Here is a 20,121-nt window from a genome sequence, read left to right on the forward strand (position 1 = left end):
CTTGTTTGAATTTACAAAATACTTTTCACAGACGAGCCTGTGAACATCACTTCATCAACCTGCTCGATACAAAAATTCATGGGCTCAATATAGACATTGGATTTATGACACACTATAACCTGCCTGATATCTGACTCTCCAGGTACCTCTCCACTTTTACCTGCTACATCCTCCTTCCCCGCTACCAGCCCCTGATGCCCCCTGATGCCTCAATTTAAATTTTCACTGACTGGCTTCTGGCCTCTGGCTTCTTTATTATTCATTCCATCCAGGAAGAGCGCACACACACCAATTGAAGATACTTCCTCAGCCTGACGAAGGGTTTTTAAATCTGAAAGCTTGCCAAGATATATTTCTCCCACTATTTAGTTGGTCTAGTAAACAGTATCACATCTATTCAAAGAATCTTGCCTGCCTGTTCCTTAGACCAACAAGGCTACAACTAGAAACCCAGTTAACACACACAAGTGACACAAGTTTTGCTTTCAACAGTTTGAGATGCAGTTACCCCTGCACCTCTCTCTTTAAAACTTGGCAGGCTTCATGCCCTCAGAAGAGGCTACCATCCCCACTGTTTTCATACAATTCTGCAAAACAATGACAAAATTATAGGTATTTTAGTGATTCCCCATTATAGTCTATCTTTGAATCACTGAATCACACTGAATCAGTGCCAAATCTTTTGAATCCAATTTGGCCAAATCGATTTGGAACAGTGATTCAAATCACTGTCCCCCAAATCCAAATCAAATACTGGCCTCTTCACACAGACCTAACAAATAGCTACTTTGCAAACCTGGATGTTGTTTAGTTTGCTGTTGTGAGGGAGTGGCGGCTAGGGGCAGCCGTGAGCTCCCTAGCGCCGCCTACCGTCACGTTAGGGTGACGTAGCACCCTCAGAACCTCGCCCGCCACGACTTTGATGGTAAAATATATAATGTGGAGGCTGCCAGTTTCCCTAATGGACGGTCTAGTTGTTCGTCCCTATTCCAGACGGGGTATCTATGCGCTTCCTGCCTTAAGGGCAACGCGTGCCTCCAAGCCTCCCCCTCAGCACGCCCCAAGCCTCGCAGCTGTTCCGGGGGACGCTTGTATGGTCCCTCGCCCCTCGGGTGCCCTTGTTCTCACTCCCGGGCACCGGGGCTCTTCGCCCACCTGGCGCCTCCTTGGGTCGGGCCCCAATCTCTCGCCCGTTCCCCGTGCCCTGGGCCTGTCACGCTGGCGCCCAGCTACTTGCTGGCACCTCCTGGGTCGGCTCGCCAGCGCCGCTCACTACCGGCACCCCCTGGGCCGGGTCCTAGCCGGCGCCTGGCTAATCGCCGGCTCTGTCTTAAGTCTGGAGCGCTCTCGCCGCCCTAGCCTCGGCGCCCTTGGGCCGGCACGCTCTCGCCGCCCTAGCCTCGGCGCCCTTGGGCCGGCACGCTCCCTCTGCCCGGATCTCGGCTCTATCACCGCCCTCGTCTCGGCGCCCTCGGGCCGGCTCACTCCCGCCGCCCTCGTCTCGGCGCCCTCGGGCCGGCTCACTCCCGCCGCCCTCGTCTCGGCGCCCTCAGGCCGGGTTCTAGCCTGAGCTCTATCACCGCCTTAGTCTCGATGCCCTCGGGCCGGCTCTATCGCCGTCCTAGTCTCGGCGCCCTCGGGTGGCTAGCTCGGCTGCTCTCACTGCGCCAGCCTTAGCTCTATCGCCACCCTAGTCTCGGCGCCCTTGGGCCGGCGCTATCACCGCCCTAGTCTCGGCGCCCTTGGGTGGCTAGCTAGGCCTGGCTATTCGGCCCCTCTCTGGGGCCTCGCCCCCCCCCCCCAGGGGCCTCTACCACGCTCCCTGCGCTTCGCCCCTGTGGGCTTCCCACTCTGGGGCCAACACGCCACGCGCCCTGTCTTTGCCCCGCTCCGGGGCCTTGCCCTCTCTAGGGCTGACTCCGCGCCTCTTGCGCTCTGTCGCTGCCCCGCTCCGGGGCTTTGCCCTCTCGGGGCTGACTCCGCGCCTCTTGCGCTCTGTCCCTGCCCCGCTCCGGGGCTAAACACTGCCCTTATGGGCCGGGGTCTGTAACCCCGCACACCGCGCCTCCCTGGCGCAATATAATGCCCAGCAGCACCGACACTAGTGCCCCTGGCACTGTGCCTCAACTGGGCACTGGGAACCCCCAAGCTGTTGGGGAGCTCCCCTGAGGCCTCCTCGCTCCCCTACAGCCTCACCCGGTCCTCCGGTGTAAACTGTAACATAATACTCCAGCCATCTGGCTATAACATAAATACAGAGGCTCCACACGCCTAACAACTCCAAGCCCCACCAGGGCTTTCCATCCTACCTCCAGTCAGGGCGATCTTGTTCCCTGCATCATCGCGGCCTGTTAGTGGGGTAAAGCAGCAAGCACTCACTCAGGCCACTCAGCTCGAGCCGCAGAGCTCCTGCTCCTGCGACAGCCAGAAGGGAACTGTGTTTCCAGCTCTGGCCTCAGCTAGTTATAAAGGCCAGGCCCTGCCCTCTTCCGGCCATGTGACCACCTGGTTGTCCTGGCAACCAGGCACCTGAGCTCCCTGGGTGATTGGCAGCTCTGCCAATCAGCCTCACAATCACGGGGCACTTCTGTGACTCCGTGACAGCTATGTAGCAAATTCATTTAAATCGTAAAACCTCTAGCAGGTGTACAGAGTGACATAATTAAACCACAAAAGTGGCCAATTTTCATTTTGTACACAAATACCCATAGTGTAGGAAAGCTAGGACTTCTCTAACTTTCTCCAGCTTGTATTACATAATGTGTTGAGCTAATGTTTGACTGCTCCATAGGGGTAATAGGATCGAGAGGCTCCATCCTGGCCGTGTACCTTCCCCCCCATGGGGCCAGGTTGGGGCTGGGTCATGCCCTTTCCCTTTCCCCCACCTGTCCCTCACAGGGCTAGGCTGGAGCTGGGACACCCACTCCCACCCTCTGCATGGCCAGATGGGACTCTACTGCAACTGCCCCATGCCAGTTTGGGACCATGAGCCAGACCCAGGCCACAAATGGCCGGGGCACTGCCCATCCAGCCTATCAACCAAAAAGGTTGAGCACCACTGATTTAGATCATAACAAGCATTGCTGTGTGACTGGTTGGAACACTTTCTAACTTGTAGTAATTTTTATTATGATCTAAATAAAACATTTCTGAAGTGTAATATGACAAGGTGAATGCCTGCCAACCACCATATTCCTAGTTGTACTGTGTGAAGCAGTCTTTATCCCTCTTATTGAAGCTTTCCTCTGAATCTTGCAAACAGTTATGCAAGATTCATGTACACATTTACTGTGCAGTAACCAAAATTACTTCACAGTATGGGTGCACAGCTACACATGCTCACCCATACTGTGCAGAAAATATGGCAACTTACAATGACTTGAGCATCAATATAATACCTGCATAATACAGGTGTCAAATGTATGCCCGATTAGTTACTGCACAGTAATGCACTTGTAATGTGTTACTGCGGCGTAACACAGGCAGCCTCCCTGTTGGGTCTGCCCAGCCACTAGGGAGCCGGCCTGAGCCCAGCCCCAGGGCTCCTGGCTGGCGGTCTCTTCTGGCTTCATCCTGGGACTAAAGTTAGTCCCAAGTGCTGGCAGCCATGTGGCCGGAGGCTGGAGCTCCCCCTGGTGGCCACAGGGGTACATGGCAGGCTGCTCTGATATCTACGTGTAGATGCTAACCTATTCCCGCTTACTGCTCAGTAATTTACTGCAGTCAATTCACAGTAAATTTAACCTGGCATAATTGCACGTGTAGACACACCCCCTACAAGAGAAACCATCTGGCATTCCTTGAGTTCGTAACACACTGGCTTGGTGGAAAGTTCAATGTTCTGGTCCCCACTTTTAGTGTTCTTTCTTAGCCTATGCTTTTTAGGGCAACATGATTAATGAGCTGTTTGGCAGATGGGCATGCAGAATTCGTGGTGTAAGGAGGAGGGAAATCATAAGAGGCAGTCTCACAGTGTAGATGAACAGTCCATTTTTTTTCCTGGGCTACAGCCTCTGTGGAATTCAGACCTACCATCTTTCAATTCCCAGGAGAATGTGGAAACTATCTGGCTAATGGGAAACCCAGGCAGTTACTTCAGGCTATGGATTCATTCTGATGGCTGCTCTTCATATGTCTTCTTGAAGCTGTAGACTAGAAGGCAGGATTCATGGGATTAGGAAGAAAGAACCCAAGGGCACCATACTCTGTAGCCCAGGACTTTGGGGTGCACAAAGATACAACTTGGAGAGGAGGTATAGAAAGTAGATGGTTGGCCTAAGTTACACTGTGGTGGTTAGGGAGCACTTCAGAGAGTTGGGAAACATGGGTTTAAAATTCCCTCAGGGTGCTCACACAGAAAATAAGAGACCTGAACTGAACAGCCTCATCATCTTAAGAAGAGTCATCTCTCCCACCTGCCTAGGGAGTGATCTTGCCACAAAGCTATAGGGTATTTTGCAACTGAATCCTCTCAAGCCCTTTCCTTAAAGTTGGCATACTTGGCATGATGTAATTAACAATTTCTTGGGCCTAGGAGGGACACGGAAGATCACCTTTTGTTAAAGCATACGAGTAGTTTCACGTGATATTGGAAATCCGTATTTAGTTCCTTTTTCTATCTGAGGGGATGCATAACCCACGTTTCTCTTTTCCCAAGACTTCTCTAACCACCAAGCCACAGAGTATTTCAAGACACGGCCATCTGAACCTCTCCCCTTTAAGCTCTTACACATTTTATGGACCATTTGAAGAGCCTTTGGAATTTTCTCTCTTGAATCTAGGGCATTTTTAAACATGCTCTGGGACACAGCAGCAGGTGCTTTAATTAGCAAGCTGTGCTAATTAAAACCAGTTGCTTGTCACATGTATCAGTGTCCCTGAGCATCCCTGTGCTATGTACCTGTTTCTGAACCTGTTTCCTTAGGATGGAAGGAGGGTATACAATCCAGACATCCAGATTTGATTTAGATGTACTTACCCAGCCAAGGGGACCAGAATCTGAAGCTAGTGTTACACAGTTGTTTATTTCTCTGCGTAAGATTTCCATCTGAACTATAATGATAATGGATTATCTGCAAGGGCTAAAATATATTTAATTGCAAGGGCTAAAACATATTTAATTATCCATTAGTTTAGGCAAAGGGTACTTGACTGCCCTTAGCTTAGGATCTTCCAAAGAACAGCCATCTCTCATGTCAGGAGTACTTAGGATTCTCAAGGACTTCACTGAAAAATTCCCTCTACTTAACATACCTGTTCCTCACTGAAGACCTGAACTTAGCACTCATGTCATTGGTGGGGCCAAAACCTTTTTGAAAGTTGGGGTGTTGCCACATTGGTACTTTTCCCTATTTAGAACCAAGATTTCCAGAAGGTCTCCAAGGCTGTTTATCTGTTAGCCAAGAGAGTCAAGGGCCCAGTGACCTCAGTCCAGAGGCCCACTTTGATGTTGGACTGTGTTAAGCTGTGTTAAGCTGCCTAACTCGAAAGCAGCTGTTGCAGTCGTACAGTAGCTCTTTATTATCTCCTGTAATGTGGGTACTGCTTTGGAATCACCCACAGTAAAGATGTACTTATGGATAAGTACTGCACTGGTACAGGCGGGAGATTGACTGGCTAAGGAGCCTGGAGGTTATAATGTACCCTTGTTGCAAAAAAACTGATGGCATACTGGGCTAAATTAGTAGAAGTGTTGCCAGCAGATCAAGGGAAAAGATTATTCCCCTCTATTTGGCCCTGGTGGGCATGTCCAGATGAGCACACACATGCATTTCCCCAGAGGCAAATAGCTACTTGTCCCCAGGGAATGCCCCTGCACATGTGCTCTGGAGTGTGGCAGATTGTCCTGGGTAGGGTAGGGGAGGCTGGGGCCAGCATCTGGGCTCGCCCCAGCAGCCTTACCTGGAGTCCTGAGGGCCTACAGCAGCAGTAATCCAGGCTTGTGGAGCCTGGGTGCCAGCCAGAGCTTGGTTTTGGACAGCACATGCTGCAGTCATGTGCACAACCCTGCTTTTTTTGCTGCATTTTTTTTTTAGATACTGGGAGTTCCCAGTATCTAATTTTGCCTCCATGCTGCAAATAAATATGCAGTGCAGAGAACCCTTTCATGTGCACTGTGTGTGTTTTGTGGCACCTCAAAAGCCTTTGCAGTGCCACAGAGCGCATGTACATGCTCATCTGGACATGCCTGGTGAGGTCACATCTGAAGTACTGTGTCCAGTTTTGAGCCCCACCCCTCCAGTACAGAAAGGATGTGGACAAATTAGAGAGAGTCCAGCAGAGGACAGCAAAAATGGTTCGGGGCTTGGGCACATGACTTCCGAGGAGAGGCTGAGTAAACTGGGCTTATTTAGTCTGGAGAAGAGAAAACTGAGGGATTTAATAGCACTCTTCAAATACCTAAAGGGTGGTTCCAAAGAGGATGGAGCTGGACTGTCCTCAGTGGTGGCAGATAACAGAACAAGGAGCAATGGTCCTAGGTTGCAGCAAGGGAAGTCTAGGTTAGATATACGGAAAAACTCCTTAATGAGAAGGGTAGTTAAGCACTGGAACGGGTTACCCAGGGAGACTGTGGAATCTCCATCTTTGGAGGTTTTTAAGATCTGGCTAGACGAAGCCTTGGCTGGGATGATGCAGTTAGGGCTGATCCTTCTTTTAGCAGGGGGTAGAACTAAATGACTTCCTGAGGTCCCTTCCAACCCTCATTTTCTATGATCCTATGAAAGAAACTTTACTTATCAGTAACTGGAATTCTTTGAGATGTGTTGTTTAAAGGCACATCCCATATCCCACCCTCCTCTTTTGTGGAGTCTATGATACTAGACTTCACACTTAAGAGGAAACAGAAGAGCAGGAACTGGGTTCAGCTACACAACAGTAGTATGGTTATTATCATTGATCAAAATGTCTGAGTTTATGTCCTGGCTTTTCTTTAAGACCATATCTTTGAAATGATGTTTAAATAACCTCATATCTACTATTTACCTAGCCTCTAATTAACCTGAGTCCAAATTACAGAAGCTGTTTGATTAGAAATAATACATACATATAGATGGATGAACAGTAAAGTATATATTGTCAACTGGAGGATATATTTTAGGGCTGTGCAAAGCTTCGGTCCCTGATTCGATTCAGTGGAGATTCAGCCTGATTCAGTGGCTGAGTCTCTGAATCCGAATCAAATCAGGAGATCGTTTAATCTCTCCAAATTGAATCGGAACCCTCTGAATTGATTTGGAGGGATTCAGAAAGATTCAGAGATTTGGATGTAGACACAGCTTTAAATGTTTTTTCTACATACCCCAAGGTACCAGGCAGCTCATCAATGCTGCAATGCTGGGACAGATGGAGAATCCCACAGGAATGCAGGGGGGTCCCCAGCATGCTTGGCAACAGACCCAGAAGTGGACCAGAAGCACTTCCGGCTCATTTCCAGGTCTGCTGGTGAGCACACTGGGGGACGCCCCCACGCCTCTCCCGGCTCAACAACTGGTGCCTCCTGGGTCTGGGGGGGGCACCTGGGGTCCCCTGTGGCTGATCAGCTAGCCAGGGGGCCGCAGGCCCCCTGAGTGCTCCCCAGTGGACCCAGAAGTGGACTAGAAATACTTCCGGTCCACTTTCAGGTTCACCACTGTGCATGCAGTGCCCTCCTCCACCCCCTGCACTCTCGTGGGATGCTCCATCCACCCTAGGATCGCAGCTTTCACAAGCTGCACCTGGTACCTTGAGGTATGTATAAAAAACATTTAAAGCTGTGTCTATGGCTGAATTGCTGATTCTTTGAATCAGTATCAAATCTTCAGATTCAGATTCGGCTGAATCGAATTGGGGACAGTGATCTGAATCAACAAATCAAATCACTGTCCCCAATTCAGGCTGAATCCAAATCAGAATTGGATAAGACCAGTTTCGCACACCCCCAATATACATGGTTGTGAATATGGACTTACGTATTTCTTCAGAAGGCTATCAGGATAGTAATGTGTTTGCCAATAGTTAGATAAAGCATCAGTAGTCCACACTCTTATTTTAAAAGTTTAGTCAACTTAAATTAAAACTTCTGTCAGCCACTGCATGACATGAAACTATCGTCACATTTAAGAACAGTACAAGCTACAGATGTTTCTTCAAAACAAAGACCCCTGATGGACATCACATTTATTGTATGTAATGTGGAAAGTCTTTGTGACTTGCTTGTATCATGCTTCATTTTTGTGGTATGTAGGCATCTGGGAGCAGTGCGTGCAGTCCAGTTACATGCTTACCCTTGAACATGCCAGCCTGGGAGGAACTGCCATGTTCAGAAGGCAGTGGTGTAGCTGGGCTACACAAACCTTTTTAAAAGTCCTAGGGTGCCATTAGCCCAAGATGAAGAAGGGCCTTCCCAATGTCAAACTCCTGGAATGCCAGGGTGTGCAGCTGGATCCCAGGTTTAAGGTCCTGGGGTGCATAACCCCGAGATTAGAGAGAAGCTTCCCGGTGTCAAGCTCACAGCACCTCCAGACCTTTAAAAAGTGGGCATGCAGCCTGCCATAAAGTCTTCTCTGTGCCTGGCTGCACAGCTTCGTTTTCAGGTTGCCAGCAGCAGCAGGTCCCAATGTTGGACTCCCTTCACTAGAAGGTGTGCAGTTGAGATCAGAGGACTTTTACCCCTGATCCCAGAAAACATGTTCTTTCATGTGCTTCTGGCATGGGGCATGGGTGGAACACATGATTTTTGGGGCTGGGCATAACATTTCTTTTACCCAATCCTGTGATAACGTTAATTTCTCCCCAAGCCTAAAATGTCACAGGAATGTTTCCTACTGTACAGCTTCTTGCAGCTTTTGTTTTTTCTTTGTCTAATTTGTTTCCTATTTCTGATAATTATTTCATATTACCACAGCATCTAGGAACCTTAGTTGTGGGCCAGAACCCTATTTTACTCCTATTAAACTCCTTTTCTGTGCCTTCTACTTCTGTATTTTTCTTATGCGCTGGGCACATCTACACATCACCATATGGTGATATTGCTACAGCACTGTGCTTTAGTACTTCCTTTTGTAGTTAGATTTCACCGCTATGTCGTCATAGCAGCATGCTAAAACGGGGGAGCATGCCAGTACAGTGATGTAGCTGCCGATCACATGTAGACTCCCATGCTTGGTACATTGCTGTAGCACGCCCTATGCCTACAGCAACATAGGGCAATGTGTAGGTGTGCCCACTCCTCTGTCATTTTGCTTCAACACCACACTTCTCTTGTAGCCTGTTTCTCTTTGCAGTCTTCTACTCTGTTTTCCTTTCTTCCTGCTTCCTGCCTGTTCTTTTCTATCCTTTAGGTTCCTCTTTCTGTTTTTCTTGCTATTTTTTATGCTGTCATTTTATTCGACTGTCAGCAGGACCAATTTAGTCATCCCTGGGACAAACAGACTTATCCAACCTACAAACTAAAACAAATAGACAATATTCTGTCAAATAAAATACACAAGGATTATTTGAGGTGGTGAGATGAGGAGAAAGGGAATAGGAAGATTTTCATAGGGGATCAGTTGGTTTTAAGAATTTTTTTGAACACAGCATAGTCAAAAACAAATGCCCATTGTAAGTTTCCATCTATATCACAGTGCTACTAAAATAAAAAAGCTTACATGACCACAATGTTTTCTGCTGATATGTGCTGTAGTAGAATGCATCTTCCAACACAGCAAGGAAGAGAAACTGATCAGGACCAGCAGCAGCCAGGACATACAGTATAATTGTCAGCACCTCCCACCGAGACGATGAAATAAATGGCAAAGCATTTGAACATCCACAGATAAAAACTGACAGACTGAAAGAAATGAGAAGGAGTAGCATTTGATTGGCACAAGAACCATGGAACAACTGAAGAAAAAGGAAAAACACAATGCTCAGCATGGGAACAAGAATCGACTGGTACATTGTACTGATTGCTGGCACTTACTGACACGGTAAAAAAGGAAAAGACAGCTCACAGTCCCAGTATAAGTGACACTAAAGCAAGGTCTAAGCCAGTGCCAGCCAACTAAAAAGAAATTAGGATGCAAATTCACAATACTCGAACAGTAAGCTATAGCCCAAATTTCTGAATTAAGCAATGACAATTGATAGTGGCTTGCTGAATTTGCTATTCCTGTCTCCTACATAGTGGAGCAAAAACATAAAATTGATTGAAGCAACCCGGTTTTGATACTTCATACACTTGCAACTTTTGTTTGTTCCTTTTTTTTTTCATCTTGTTGAAAGCAGAATTGAACCAGGCATCTTGAAATTGCATCCTCTGGGGAGCTAAAGTTCTTAGAGTCCATACAGCTTCCTTAAAGATTTTATTGAGTTTGTACTCAGTTGCATATTATCAGGTTGTATGAGGACTGATGAAGATATAACATTACTGAGGGAGAAGATGAATGGAAAGTAATTGTTTCCTTATCTGAGAAAAAGGTAGCTCTTTCTAAGAAGTCCACCTAAATTAGCTCTTGGTGCTTATAGGTAGTGGATTTATCCACCACAAGTTGAACTGAATTTCTAGAGAGGTATGATAATAAATATGCCCACACATGATCAGCTGGCATGATCAACATCAGTTAGCACAGGTGGGCTCTTCAGGTCAGGATTGGATAAGTAGTCCACATTTACAATTGGAGGCAGTTTATGAAAAAGCTTAGTTCTCAATTTATGTAGCTAACTGCAGTGTCCAGGTTTTCAGAGGCACTCAGTCCTCACATCTCCTCTTGAGATCTGTCTTTTGTACACCAGCAGGAAGGCATTGTGTGCGTCACATATAAGTGTTAATTTTCTGTATCAAATGAGGCTGCTTCTACCCCAGTGTGCTGGACTGAGTATTGTCCAGCAAGTTTCATATTCCATTGGCAGAGCAGTCTGTTGCTTTCTGTCTTTCAGCCCTAATCTAGGACTCTTCATTAGGCCTACAGAACTTTTGGAAATGTTGTTTAGTGACATCTCTTCACCATATTATCGACAGCTGGTGCAGTAATTTTGCCTCCGTGAGACACTGACCGATAGGTTTGTTGGTCTTAATTGTGTGGTGGTTTTGTGTGATATATTCTTGCTTAGTCCTTACATTTTCCTGCTTTAAAATGCTTTACAAAAATAAATGACAGTCAAGTATGTAAAGCCATTGAAGTTGCTCTGTATTATTAAACAGTGTTACTGACCTACACTTATCTTGACGTTAAAAATATTAAACACTAACTTCCTGCAGGATTTTGTTTCTCTAGAAATCAGGATGTTTTGGTGATGTTTTGGGGGGCGTTTAAAATCAAAGGGCTGGGGGTGTGGAATCCAAGTCTTCTAACACCCACATCTGCTTTCAGCTCCATGCATCAAGTTAGCTACCATCAAAATGATTTCTCTCCCCCTATGGAGATGAAGAATATTTGCTGCTAAACTTGAGACTTTCTGTGGCAGGTATCAGACCATAACAAATGAGCTCTTTGTCACTGAAATGCTGACAGTCTCAAACACCTCAGCTTTCAGAACATCCACCACTTGCCAGACATAAAAGGCACGTCTCTCCGAAGAGCTGGGGACTCTGAAAGCTCCCCTTCACGCTATAAACTCAACCTGTCTGCTCTCTGCGTAAGCCTCCTTTTTTCCTTTCACTTGTGAAAATGCCATTTTATGGAATAAGTTCCTCTGTCCCACAGTGTTTTACTGGTCCTCCTGGCACACCATTAAGGAGGTCTATTTTTATTTTGCTTCCTTAATTACTAAAAGTGCTTTCCAGCCACTAAGCCAAGATATGCATTTTAACAAATCAAATCCTCCCTCTCTTTTCATGGCTGGCTGGATTTCTGTGGCTGTTCTCAGGAGGTAAAGTGTAAGAGGGGGTTCACTTCATTTTCAGAGTTCCCATTTCCTTTCCAGAGAACAATTAAACTTTCTTAATCCACAGGAACACCCATAATTAGGTGTTACTACCTCTCTGACAGGCTAGTCAAGTAGGAAAAGATTCTGAAATTTGCAGTACCATGAAGCAGAAGAATTAAAGCAGAGTGCCCTGCCTCTTTTTTAGGTCACCAAGTGCAATCTATCACCCTGTAAGAAAAGCTAAACCCTGAAGCAGTATGTTCTTGAACTACTGTTTAACCCTTTACTTTCTGGTCCAGCTCTTATACTAAGAAGTTACAATTGTTTTTCTCTGTAAGACAATAACCTAAGTTCTGGACTGGTCTATTCAATGAGAGTCCTGCAGATGAGGAAATTGTGCCAGAGATATCAGTTCACTTGCTGTAAGTCACCAAAAGAGTCCTTTGTTCAGACAGATTGATCATGCCCTAAAGCCAGCTCAATAGCTGTATCAAGACACATAACAAAGTCCTTTTCTTAATGTTATAGAAAAAGCTCATATGTAATTAAACAATTCCTTGCTAGCTAGTTATAAAACATGGCCTTTGTAGCTCATTTAGGAGATGTCAGCACTCTGTATTGGTACATATTATATTATAGTCTATCAAGGCTAGTCTTACTGTGAATCAACAATAATAGTTTGAAAGGCAACCCAGAAAGAGGGGAGTCAGAAAAAGAGTCCTGTCCAAGTAAAGTAATATGGTACTTAAACTAGTACCTTGCTAAGGAGGCTTTGATCCTTCCTTCCCTTCAGGTCCTGATGTGATTTTTATGACCACTTTCTGTTAGCAGCAAAACAATTTCTTAAAGAAATGCAACTTTCATTTACAAATGGCAGGAGAACATGTTGTTTGCTAACTTTTTGGAACCAGTGCTGAATCGAGACGCATGGAGTTCGGACAAACGACACCTAGATTTTGACCTATACAAGAAACCACCCGATTACTTCACAGTATCAGCCCCAGCAGACAGTCAGACAGGTAACTAGCTATTCAATTGTCCTTTTTTTTTTAACCTGAGGATTGTTTATAATTGCATGATCCTGAAATTACTCATCTGCAGCTATATAAAGGCACATGTTTCTGCAGCTTCCTATTAAGATACATTCAGTTTAACACTTTGGAAAGCTGTGGTTAAATAGAGGAAATCTTGAAAAATTCTTTGGTCACAAAAAGATAAGTCCAGGCCTCCTGTGTAGGGAAGCTGTGGGAGTCTGAGATCCTGACCAAGCACTACCCATTGGATTGAACTTGTAGCTGCAGTGATTCTTTGCACCTCAGGTCACAGGGGCTCTGGGAGGGGCAGGATTTGTACACGCACAGCATTCCATGTCCACCAGCTGTACAGCAGGGGCATCTGCACAGTGCCTGTTGCCATTCTCCATCCTGAGCATCAGGACTTCCAGTCTTATGTACACTCTTTGAAAAGTTCATTATCACATCTGAAATGGAAGCAAAACTTAGATTGGTTACTGTCACAGAACTGTGGAATCTAGATAATCGCCTTCCTAGAGTAATGAAGAAATCTGCATACAAACTAGCACTTCTTATTCATTGTTCTTCACTAAACTAAAATACATCAAGTCAGGGGTAGTATCTCATGACTGAAAAATAGGAAATTGTGTCTATTTATTAAAAAAATGGAGAAAGAGGGACATATTAACTTGACTTCAATAGTAGGTAAAGTCTTAAAACAGATACTGAAGGAAAGAACACTGAAAGCCATGGAAGTAAATGGAAACCAGATTTGGATTTATCCAGAGAAGATCACATTACACTAATTTAATATCCTTCTGTCATGTGGCAGCAGATTTGGAAAAGTGTGATGTTATAGGTTTAATTTATCTAGAAATAAGCAGAAGTTTTAATACCACGCCTTGTGGGAAATACCAGCTAACCTAGAGAGAATTGGGATTAATGTTGTAACTGTGTAGGGGGTAAGGCGTTGTCTCAAAAGGAGATTACAGTTGGTTGTGATGAAAGATGAGTTATCTGACTGAAGAGTGGATATGAGTGTTGTTTCTCAGAGACTGGTTTTCGACCTATTCTGTTTAACATTTTATCAGCATCCTCTGTATTGGAAAGTGATATATCCTCATGGAAGTTGTGGATAACACTAAGATAAGAATGTTAATACCAATACAGAACATGACTTGGTGAATATATAGGAGGTTTGTGGATAGACTTAAGTTTAATTATATAGAGTGTAAAGTCATGCACTAGGACTATAAAATGCCTATAAGATTTGGGGTTTGCAACTGAAGACAACTGAGAAAGAGAGAGGGACCCAGGTATATCGGTTGATCATAGGCTGAACTTGAGCTTCCAGCTTACTACAGCTATGAAAAAGGCTAGTGCAATCCTAAGGTGTATTATGTCAAGAATATTCAGCAGCAACAAAGAGACGCTAATACCAGCCATTGGTAAAACCCGGTTAGAATACTGTGCATTGCTGATTAGCACCCCGTTCAAAAAAAATTAACTTAAACTGGAATGGGTTTAGAGAATAGCTACTAAGATGGTTAAAAGGAATGGAGAACCTTATGAAAAAAGATTAGAACTTTTAAGGCTAAAAGGTGGGGGAACGATTACACCTGCTGGAGTCTGTTGAATTACACCTTTTTACTATTAAAGTATACCCTGGACTAGCAGTACACTTGTTATTTCAAATCTGAGCTCCCCCATAGGGGAAGCTGGTATTTCTGATTGTGTGATGGGTTCATCTCTGACTTGGATGGTTTTGCATTTAGATCCTCCCTGTGTGAGGATTGGCTATTATTCGTACTTTAACCGTGCTGCGGTCCAGATGAACCCATGTTAGGAAGTTGTTTGTTTATTTTTGCATCTTCAGAGTAGCAGTCCTTCCTTGCTTAAACAAGCTGTTTCCTGTAACTGTTGCTTTGTGCACTTTTTTTCTTTTTCAATCAACACTTCACCACATGAAGATTCAGTGACACCGGCATTTGATGACACCAAGCTGAAAGTTTACAGGTGCTCCACAGCAGCTGAGCTAACTGCACATGGACCAAAAGCTAGCTCTCAACTGGACAAACTCCAGGGACTTCTGAAAGACGTGCCAGCAAAATACTCACTTAAGCAACCAGGATTGATTTTGGAGGTATTTATTATACACTTCTCTGAGCCACTATGGATACTACTTGGCATTTGCATGTAAGGAGCATCTGCTGTGCTAATAGATAAATCTAAAGTGCTTTAAAAGTATTTGCTTATTTAGCCTTGCAGGATATTGTGTTGAAGTAGACAACATTTTCAATGTTGTTAATTAACATTGCTGTACATGACACTTTAACAGCTTTATGAAACTCCTAGAAAAATTTTCCTGCCAACACATGGCCTGAGCAGGCTTGTTCCTTGTGTGATGGTCAACGATAATGAAAAAAAAGTGCTGGTTATTTTGCTTGTCATCAAGCAGCCAGTGGAAGGGGGAAGAGGTTTTTTGCAACCTGGGTTAACACCATGAAGATAAATTGTAATATTCTCCAATAAAAGCCAGGCCTCACACCAGTTCTGTTGACTAATAGCCAATATCACATCATAAAGTCTTACTGATTGGCTTTCTGAGGATTGTGGTGCAAGCTGCTACTGAAACACCACAGACCTCCCTCCCCAATCTCACCCTGCAGGATTAAGGGATTTGTACTTATAAATATAAAAAGACGTATGGCCTGCACATAACTATTCTTTTGTTGGATTGATCATATGACCAGTGCCTGCATACAAATCAATGATTCGAACAAGGGAGCAATTTTAAAACTGATTTATTCAACGAAAATGAAAGCTCCATTTTAGCTACAAATGCTTACAAAAAACACACACAGGAACTTCAAGATTGTTTATTGTAAAGCAGAATTAAACCAGGGAAGCCAGTGTTTGTATTAGGTGGACATGTAGCAGCACATGATCAAACGCTCTTCTTTCCTCCAGTTCATGCTATTACAATTTGGGCTCACTAGTACTTTGCTTGTCTTCTCTGTCTTCAGCTGTGCTTAAACTGATGGCTAGGCTGGACTTGTTTTCTACAATTTAGTGCCTAATCCTTTATTTAACTGTATATAAACCATATAAGCCTGATAGAGAAGCAAGGATTTTTATTGGGCCACCTGCATGGCTGGGATGAGACATCCAATAAAAGATATCACCCAGAAAAATCCTTACCTCTTGCGTATTTCCTGACCTATCATGAGTACAACGTCACTCCAACATTACCACAGTCCTATTAGATTACATACTTGAAGTTGGTGCTATTGTACTTATGCCAGTCAGCCTGATGGACACAGCCATATAGGAAAAGTTTAGGACTTCAGCAGAAATAACTCATTTTAGAAATGGACATCTCTAACTTAATTGTCATGAATTACCAGGAATCAGAATCCGCAGTGGAGAATATCAGGCTTTCCCACCCTGCATTATAAAGCAGGACCTAAATCAGTGGGCTGTAGCTACAGCCACTTTGTAAGCACTGAGAACTTCCTTCACACTGCATGCTTGGCCCATATTCAGTGGCATTAGATCTATTCATCTGTATACCTAGCCAGGTTCTGCCCTGTCTGTGAAGGAGGTGAAAGCAAACTTCACTCTTATGAGCTCCTGGCAGATGGACAGGTCCAGATGCAAAGGAAAGCTGCCCAACTCCTTGCACAGACCAGTGCCCAGCTCTATGCAGGGGGCAGGAGGCAGATGGGCCTGGACTTGAGCCTTCCCAGAGGCCCATTTCCAGCTATGGGAGAATGCTGCCACTCCCTGGTGGGATCATGGTTTTTTTCCCCCAGGGCTGGACCCCTCTGAGACTGATCCAGCCTGAGGGGATGCTCCCCCTTGCACAGACATGGGATGACCTGGGTCTTATCAGTGGCTAGGGGCCACTGGCACCAACAGCAGGGTACCCACAAAACTCTTTGAGAGTTTGCCCTTTAGAACCATCCAGTGCAATTATTTATGTACTCTTTTAAGATAACTATCAGTACTGCATAGGTTGCAGCCCTGTTCTGCTTCTCAAACATAAATCATTCTATGAAACTAATTGTTGTTACTTTGTTTTTATACATTCATATTTCTAGCCTATCCCTGCCCTGTCAGTGTTGCAGAATGCACCACGTGATATCAGTTCTGCAAGCCCAGTGAACAGAACAAGGAGCACTAGCAGTGGATTTGTGCCAGGGATTGAAGAGCAGCATAGTTTGAAGTGGAATGGAAATATGATCCCCTGCCACAACATGGAACATAAGAAGTTTGAAAAGCTCAAAGGAGCAGACTTCAAGTAAGGCACTTAATTAGTTAGCAGGCATAGAATTGGCATAATACCTTATAGTTATCCTAAATGATCCAAAGTCACTTTGCTCTTTAGTACTTCCTATGCAAGTAGTATAATATCCAGCTACTGACACACAGCACAGTAACTTTTATAGTGCACAGCAACACAAACCATTCTGTAATATTTATTTTGCTGGGAAAACTGGAAATTCAGCAGGCCCAAAGTACACTGAACTGTTGGTGGTGTTAGGAAAATGTGTCATGAAGCTCACCTGATATGAAAATGTTCACTTTTATCAAGGGTACGTAGGTTCAGTGCCAAGTACTCAGCTTAATTTAGCAGATGGAAAGCCTGAGAAAGTATTAATATTGATGGAAGCTCTTTTGAAATTTGCTAAAATGAACATGGCAGAAATTAAATTTAAGCTGATTAGCTAATATATTTTGGTTTACCAAAATTTAACAGAGGTTTTTAATAATTAATAGAAGTTAATGGACTCCTATAATTTATGACTGTAAGGGCTGTGCAAAATTTCGACGGATGTTTCGTTTCAAAGGTGTTTCAATGTGTTTTGAGCTCAAAATACCAAAACCGAAATGAAGCACAAGGCTTTGAAACAGCTTTGAAACAAAATGAGAGCACTCAAAATGTTTCAAGAATTTTGAAGAGTTTCGAGTTTTGAAGCCAGGCTTGCAGGGAAATACAAACTAAGGAGTGGGAGGAGGAGAGTGGGAAAGGACTGCTCTGATATTGACTGTGTAGCTGGCCAGTGACTGTGATCCTTCCCTGAGGTCCCTTCCAATTCCTGTGCCCTGGGGGAGGGGTGGAGAAGGAGCATAACAGCATTGTTTGAAATGAGCTGTTCGCTGTGCCTTTGTCAGCTTGCTGAGCTGTGTCCTCCAGCAGCATCAGGAAGGCTCTCACATCCTACTTGCTAGTCGGTTCCTAGCAACTGGGATCCAAACACCCTAATACCCTTTCCTAATCCATTCCTTTCAATTTATTCCTCTCTCAAAACCCTCTTTTTGTTTTTGTTATTCTCTGTCATTCTTTCTCCACATAAAAGAAATCTGTGTTTTCCCTGACAGTCTGCATTGACTGGGTAGGAAAGCACAACATATATTACAGAACATATATTTATATATTACATAAATACATACATTACGTTACAGAAATACGCACAGATTTTCCAGCACACCAAACATGAAGCATGCTGGAAAGGCAGGTGGCCACTCTTCTGGCCACGGCAGACAAGGGGGCAGAGGGAGAGCTCTAAGGCCCCACCCCCACCAAAACTTAGATGCAACCTCTTTCCAACAACTAACAGCCATGTTGCTTCTCCAGCTACAGGCACCCAGGAGATGGGAGAAGTGTCTGCATCCCCTCCAGTAACACTTGCCATAATAACAACAACCCCAAGCACCCCCACCATGACAACAACAAGCAGCACCAGCATTACAGTCTTCTCCACCCCAATTTCAATTCCCAGGTTGAGCACTCCAGTGCCAGAGGAAGAGCTGGATCTGGATCTGAGTGCCATAGCAAGGGAAATTCTGGGGAAGAAGGGCGAATCATCTGAGTTTGTGCCCCACACCCTCAAGTTTCCTCTAGAGACAGGTCTCCTTCCCCAGAAGGCACTTCAGAGGAGGTTGAGGTAGAGGTTGTGGAGGCAAGTGGCTCACCTGAGTCTGCTCCTCCTGTTGCTGTGCCTCTGCCTGCTGAGGAGGGGGGAAAGGCAGCATTCGCGCACACACCCGCACCCCAGAAATGAGTGGGTAGTGTGATCTGGGATCATTTTGAGCTGGCAAATGATCCTACATATGCTACCTGCCTGCACTGCTGAGCTAAAACCAGCTGCAAAAGGGAGCAAAGTGCATGAGCACCACGGGGATGCTGATGCATCTCCGCAGGCACCACCCCCTTGCCCTTGTTCCTCCTCAGCCTGGCACCACTGGCAACATGCCCAAAAAGAAGTCCCCCTCTCGCTCGAAAGCCCCCATTTGCCTAGAGCAGAGGCAGGCAACCCTGGAGCTGTGGGGGAAAGGCAGGCACAGAGGGGTAGTGCGTGTTACTACGGCAAGCAGGGCCACTCAGAGCACTGGGGAGATGCTTGCTCTGGACGGTCAGCCCTTCTCCTTAGTTGAGTGGCCAGGGTTCAGGCGGCTCATGGCTCTTGTGGCTCCATCATACTAAGTGCCCACATGCACCACCTTCAGCAGGACGGTGGTGCCCTCCCTGTATGAGGCATGCAGGGAGTACTTGCGGGAGGAGTTGCACAAGGCAGCTCTGCAGGTAGCCTCCCACTTCACCTCAGACATCTGGAGCAGCCAGGGTGGAGATCACACCTACCTCTCCCTTATAGGGCACTGGTGTGACCAGTCAGGCCATCGGTGGGCTCTTCTTCAAGCCAAGGTGATGGATGAGTCCCACATGGCAACAGAGATCATGGGGGCCATGAACCACATGGTGCAGGGGTGGCTCACTGGGCAGGGTGAACTGCTGTGGGGGGAAGGGGGATGTAGCAGGTAGAATTGGAAAGGTACCTGGGGAGTCAGATGTCTGGCAGGTTGTGGCGTGTCATAATTCCAATGTCTATATTGAGTCCATGAGTTTCTGTATACAGGAGGTTGAAGTGAAGTTCATAGGCTCATCTGTGAAAAGTGGTTTGTAAATTCCCTTCGAGTATCAGAGCTCAGAGATTAGAGACAGGTAGTTGGATGTTTGTGTCTCTGATAGATTTTCAGTGTGCTCTCATTCTGGTACACAGTTATTACTTGGTGTCTCCTATGTATTTTCCTTTAGGGCATTTGGTGCCCTGATGGAGACATGTATTGTATTGTGATGATATCTCCCTACTGGAAATATTGTTGGCAGGTTTTGCATGTCTTGTCATGGCATGGTCTGGATCCATTCAGTGTGTTTTGGGCTGTAGGAAGTTGGGTTCTGGTGATGAGGTTAGCGAGGTTCAGTGCTTGTTTGAAT

At 45.4% G+C, this 20,121-nt stretch overlaps 1 protein-coding gene across 1 annotated transcript in view; it reads left to right on the forward strand.

Moving 5' to 3' along the window:
- The window catches only part of CFAP92 (cilia and flagella associated protein 92 (putative)), a 132,593-nt gene that overhangs the window by 101,883 nt on the left and 10,589 nt on the right, over positions 1–20,121 (forward strand). Inside the window, exons 14-16 of the mRNA XM_090022235.1 lie at positions 12,707–12,848; positions 14,813–14,985; positions 16,946–17,145. Of these exons, the coding sequence (XP_089878361.1) occupies positions 12,707–12,848; positions 14,813–14,985; positions 16,946–17,145 (515 nt within the window). The remainder of the gene's footprint in view (positions 1–12,706; positions 12,849–14,812; positions 14,986–16,945; positions 17,146–20,121) is intronic.

This window comes from Crocodylus siamensis, chromosome 11, assembly GCF_052110815.1.
Source record: "Crocodylus siamensis isolate JL-2025a chromosome 11, ASM5211081v1, whole genome shotgun sequence".
NCBI classification, from domain to species: Eukaryota; Metazoa; Chordata; order Crocodylia; family Crocodylidae; genus Crocodylus; species Crocodylus siamensis.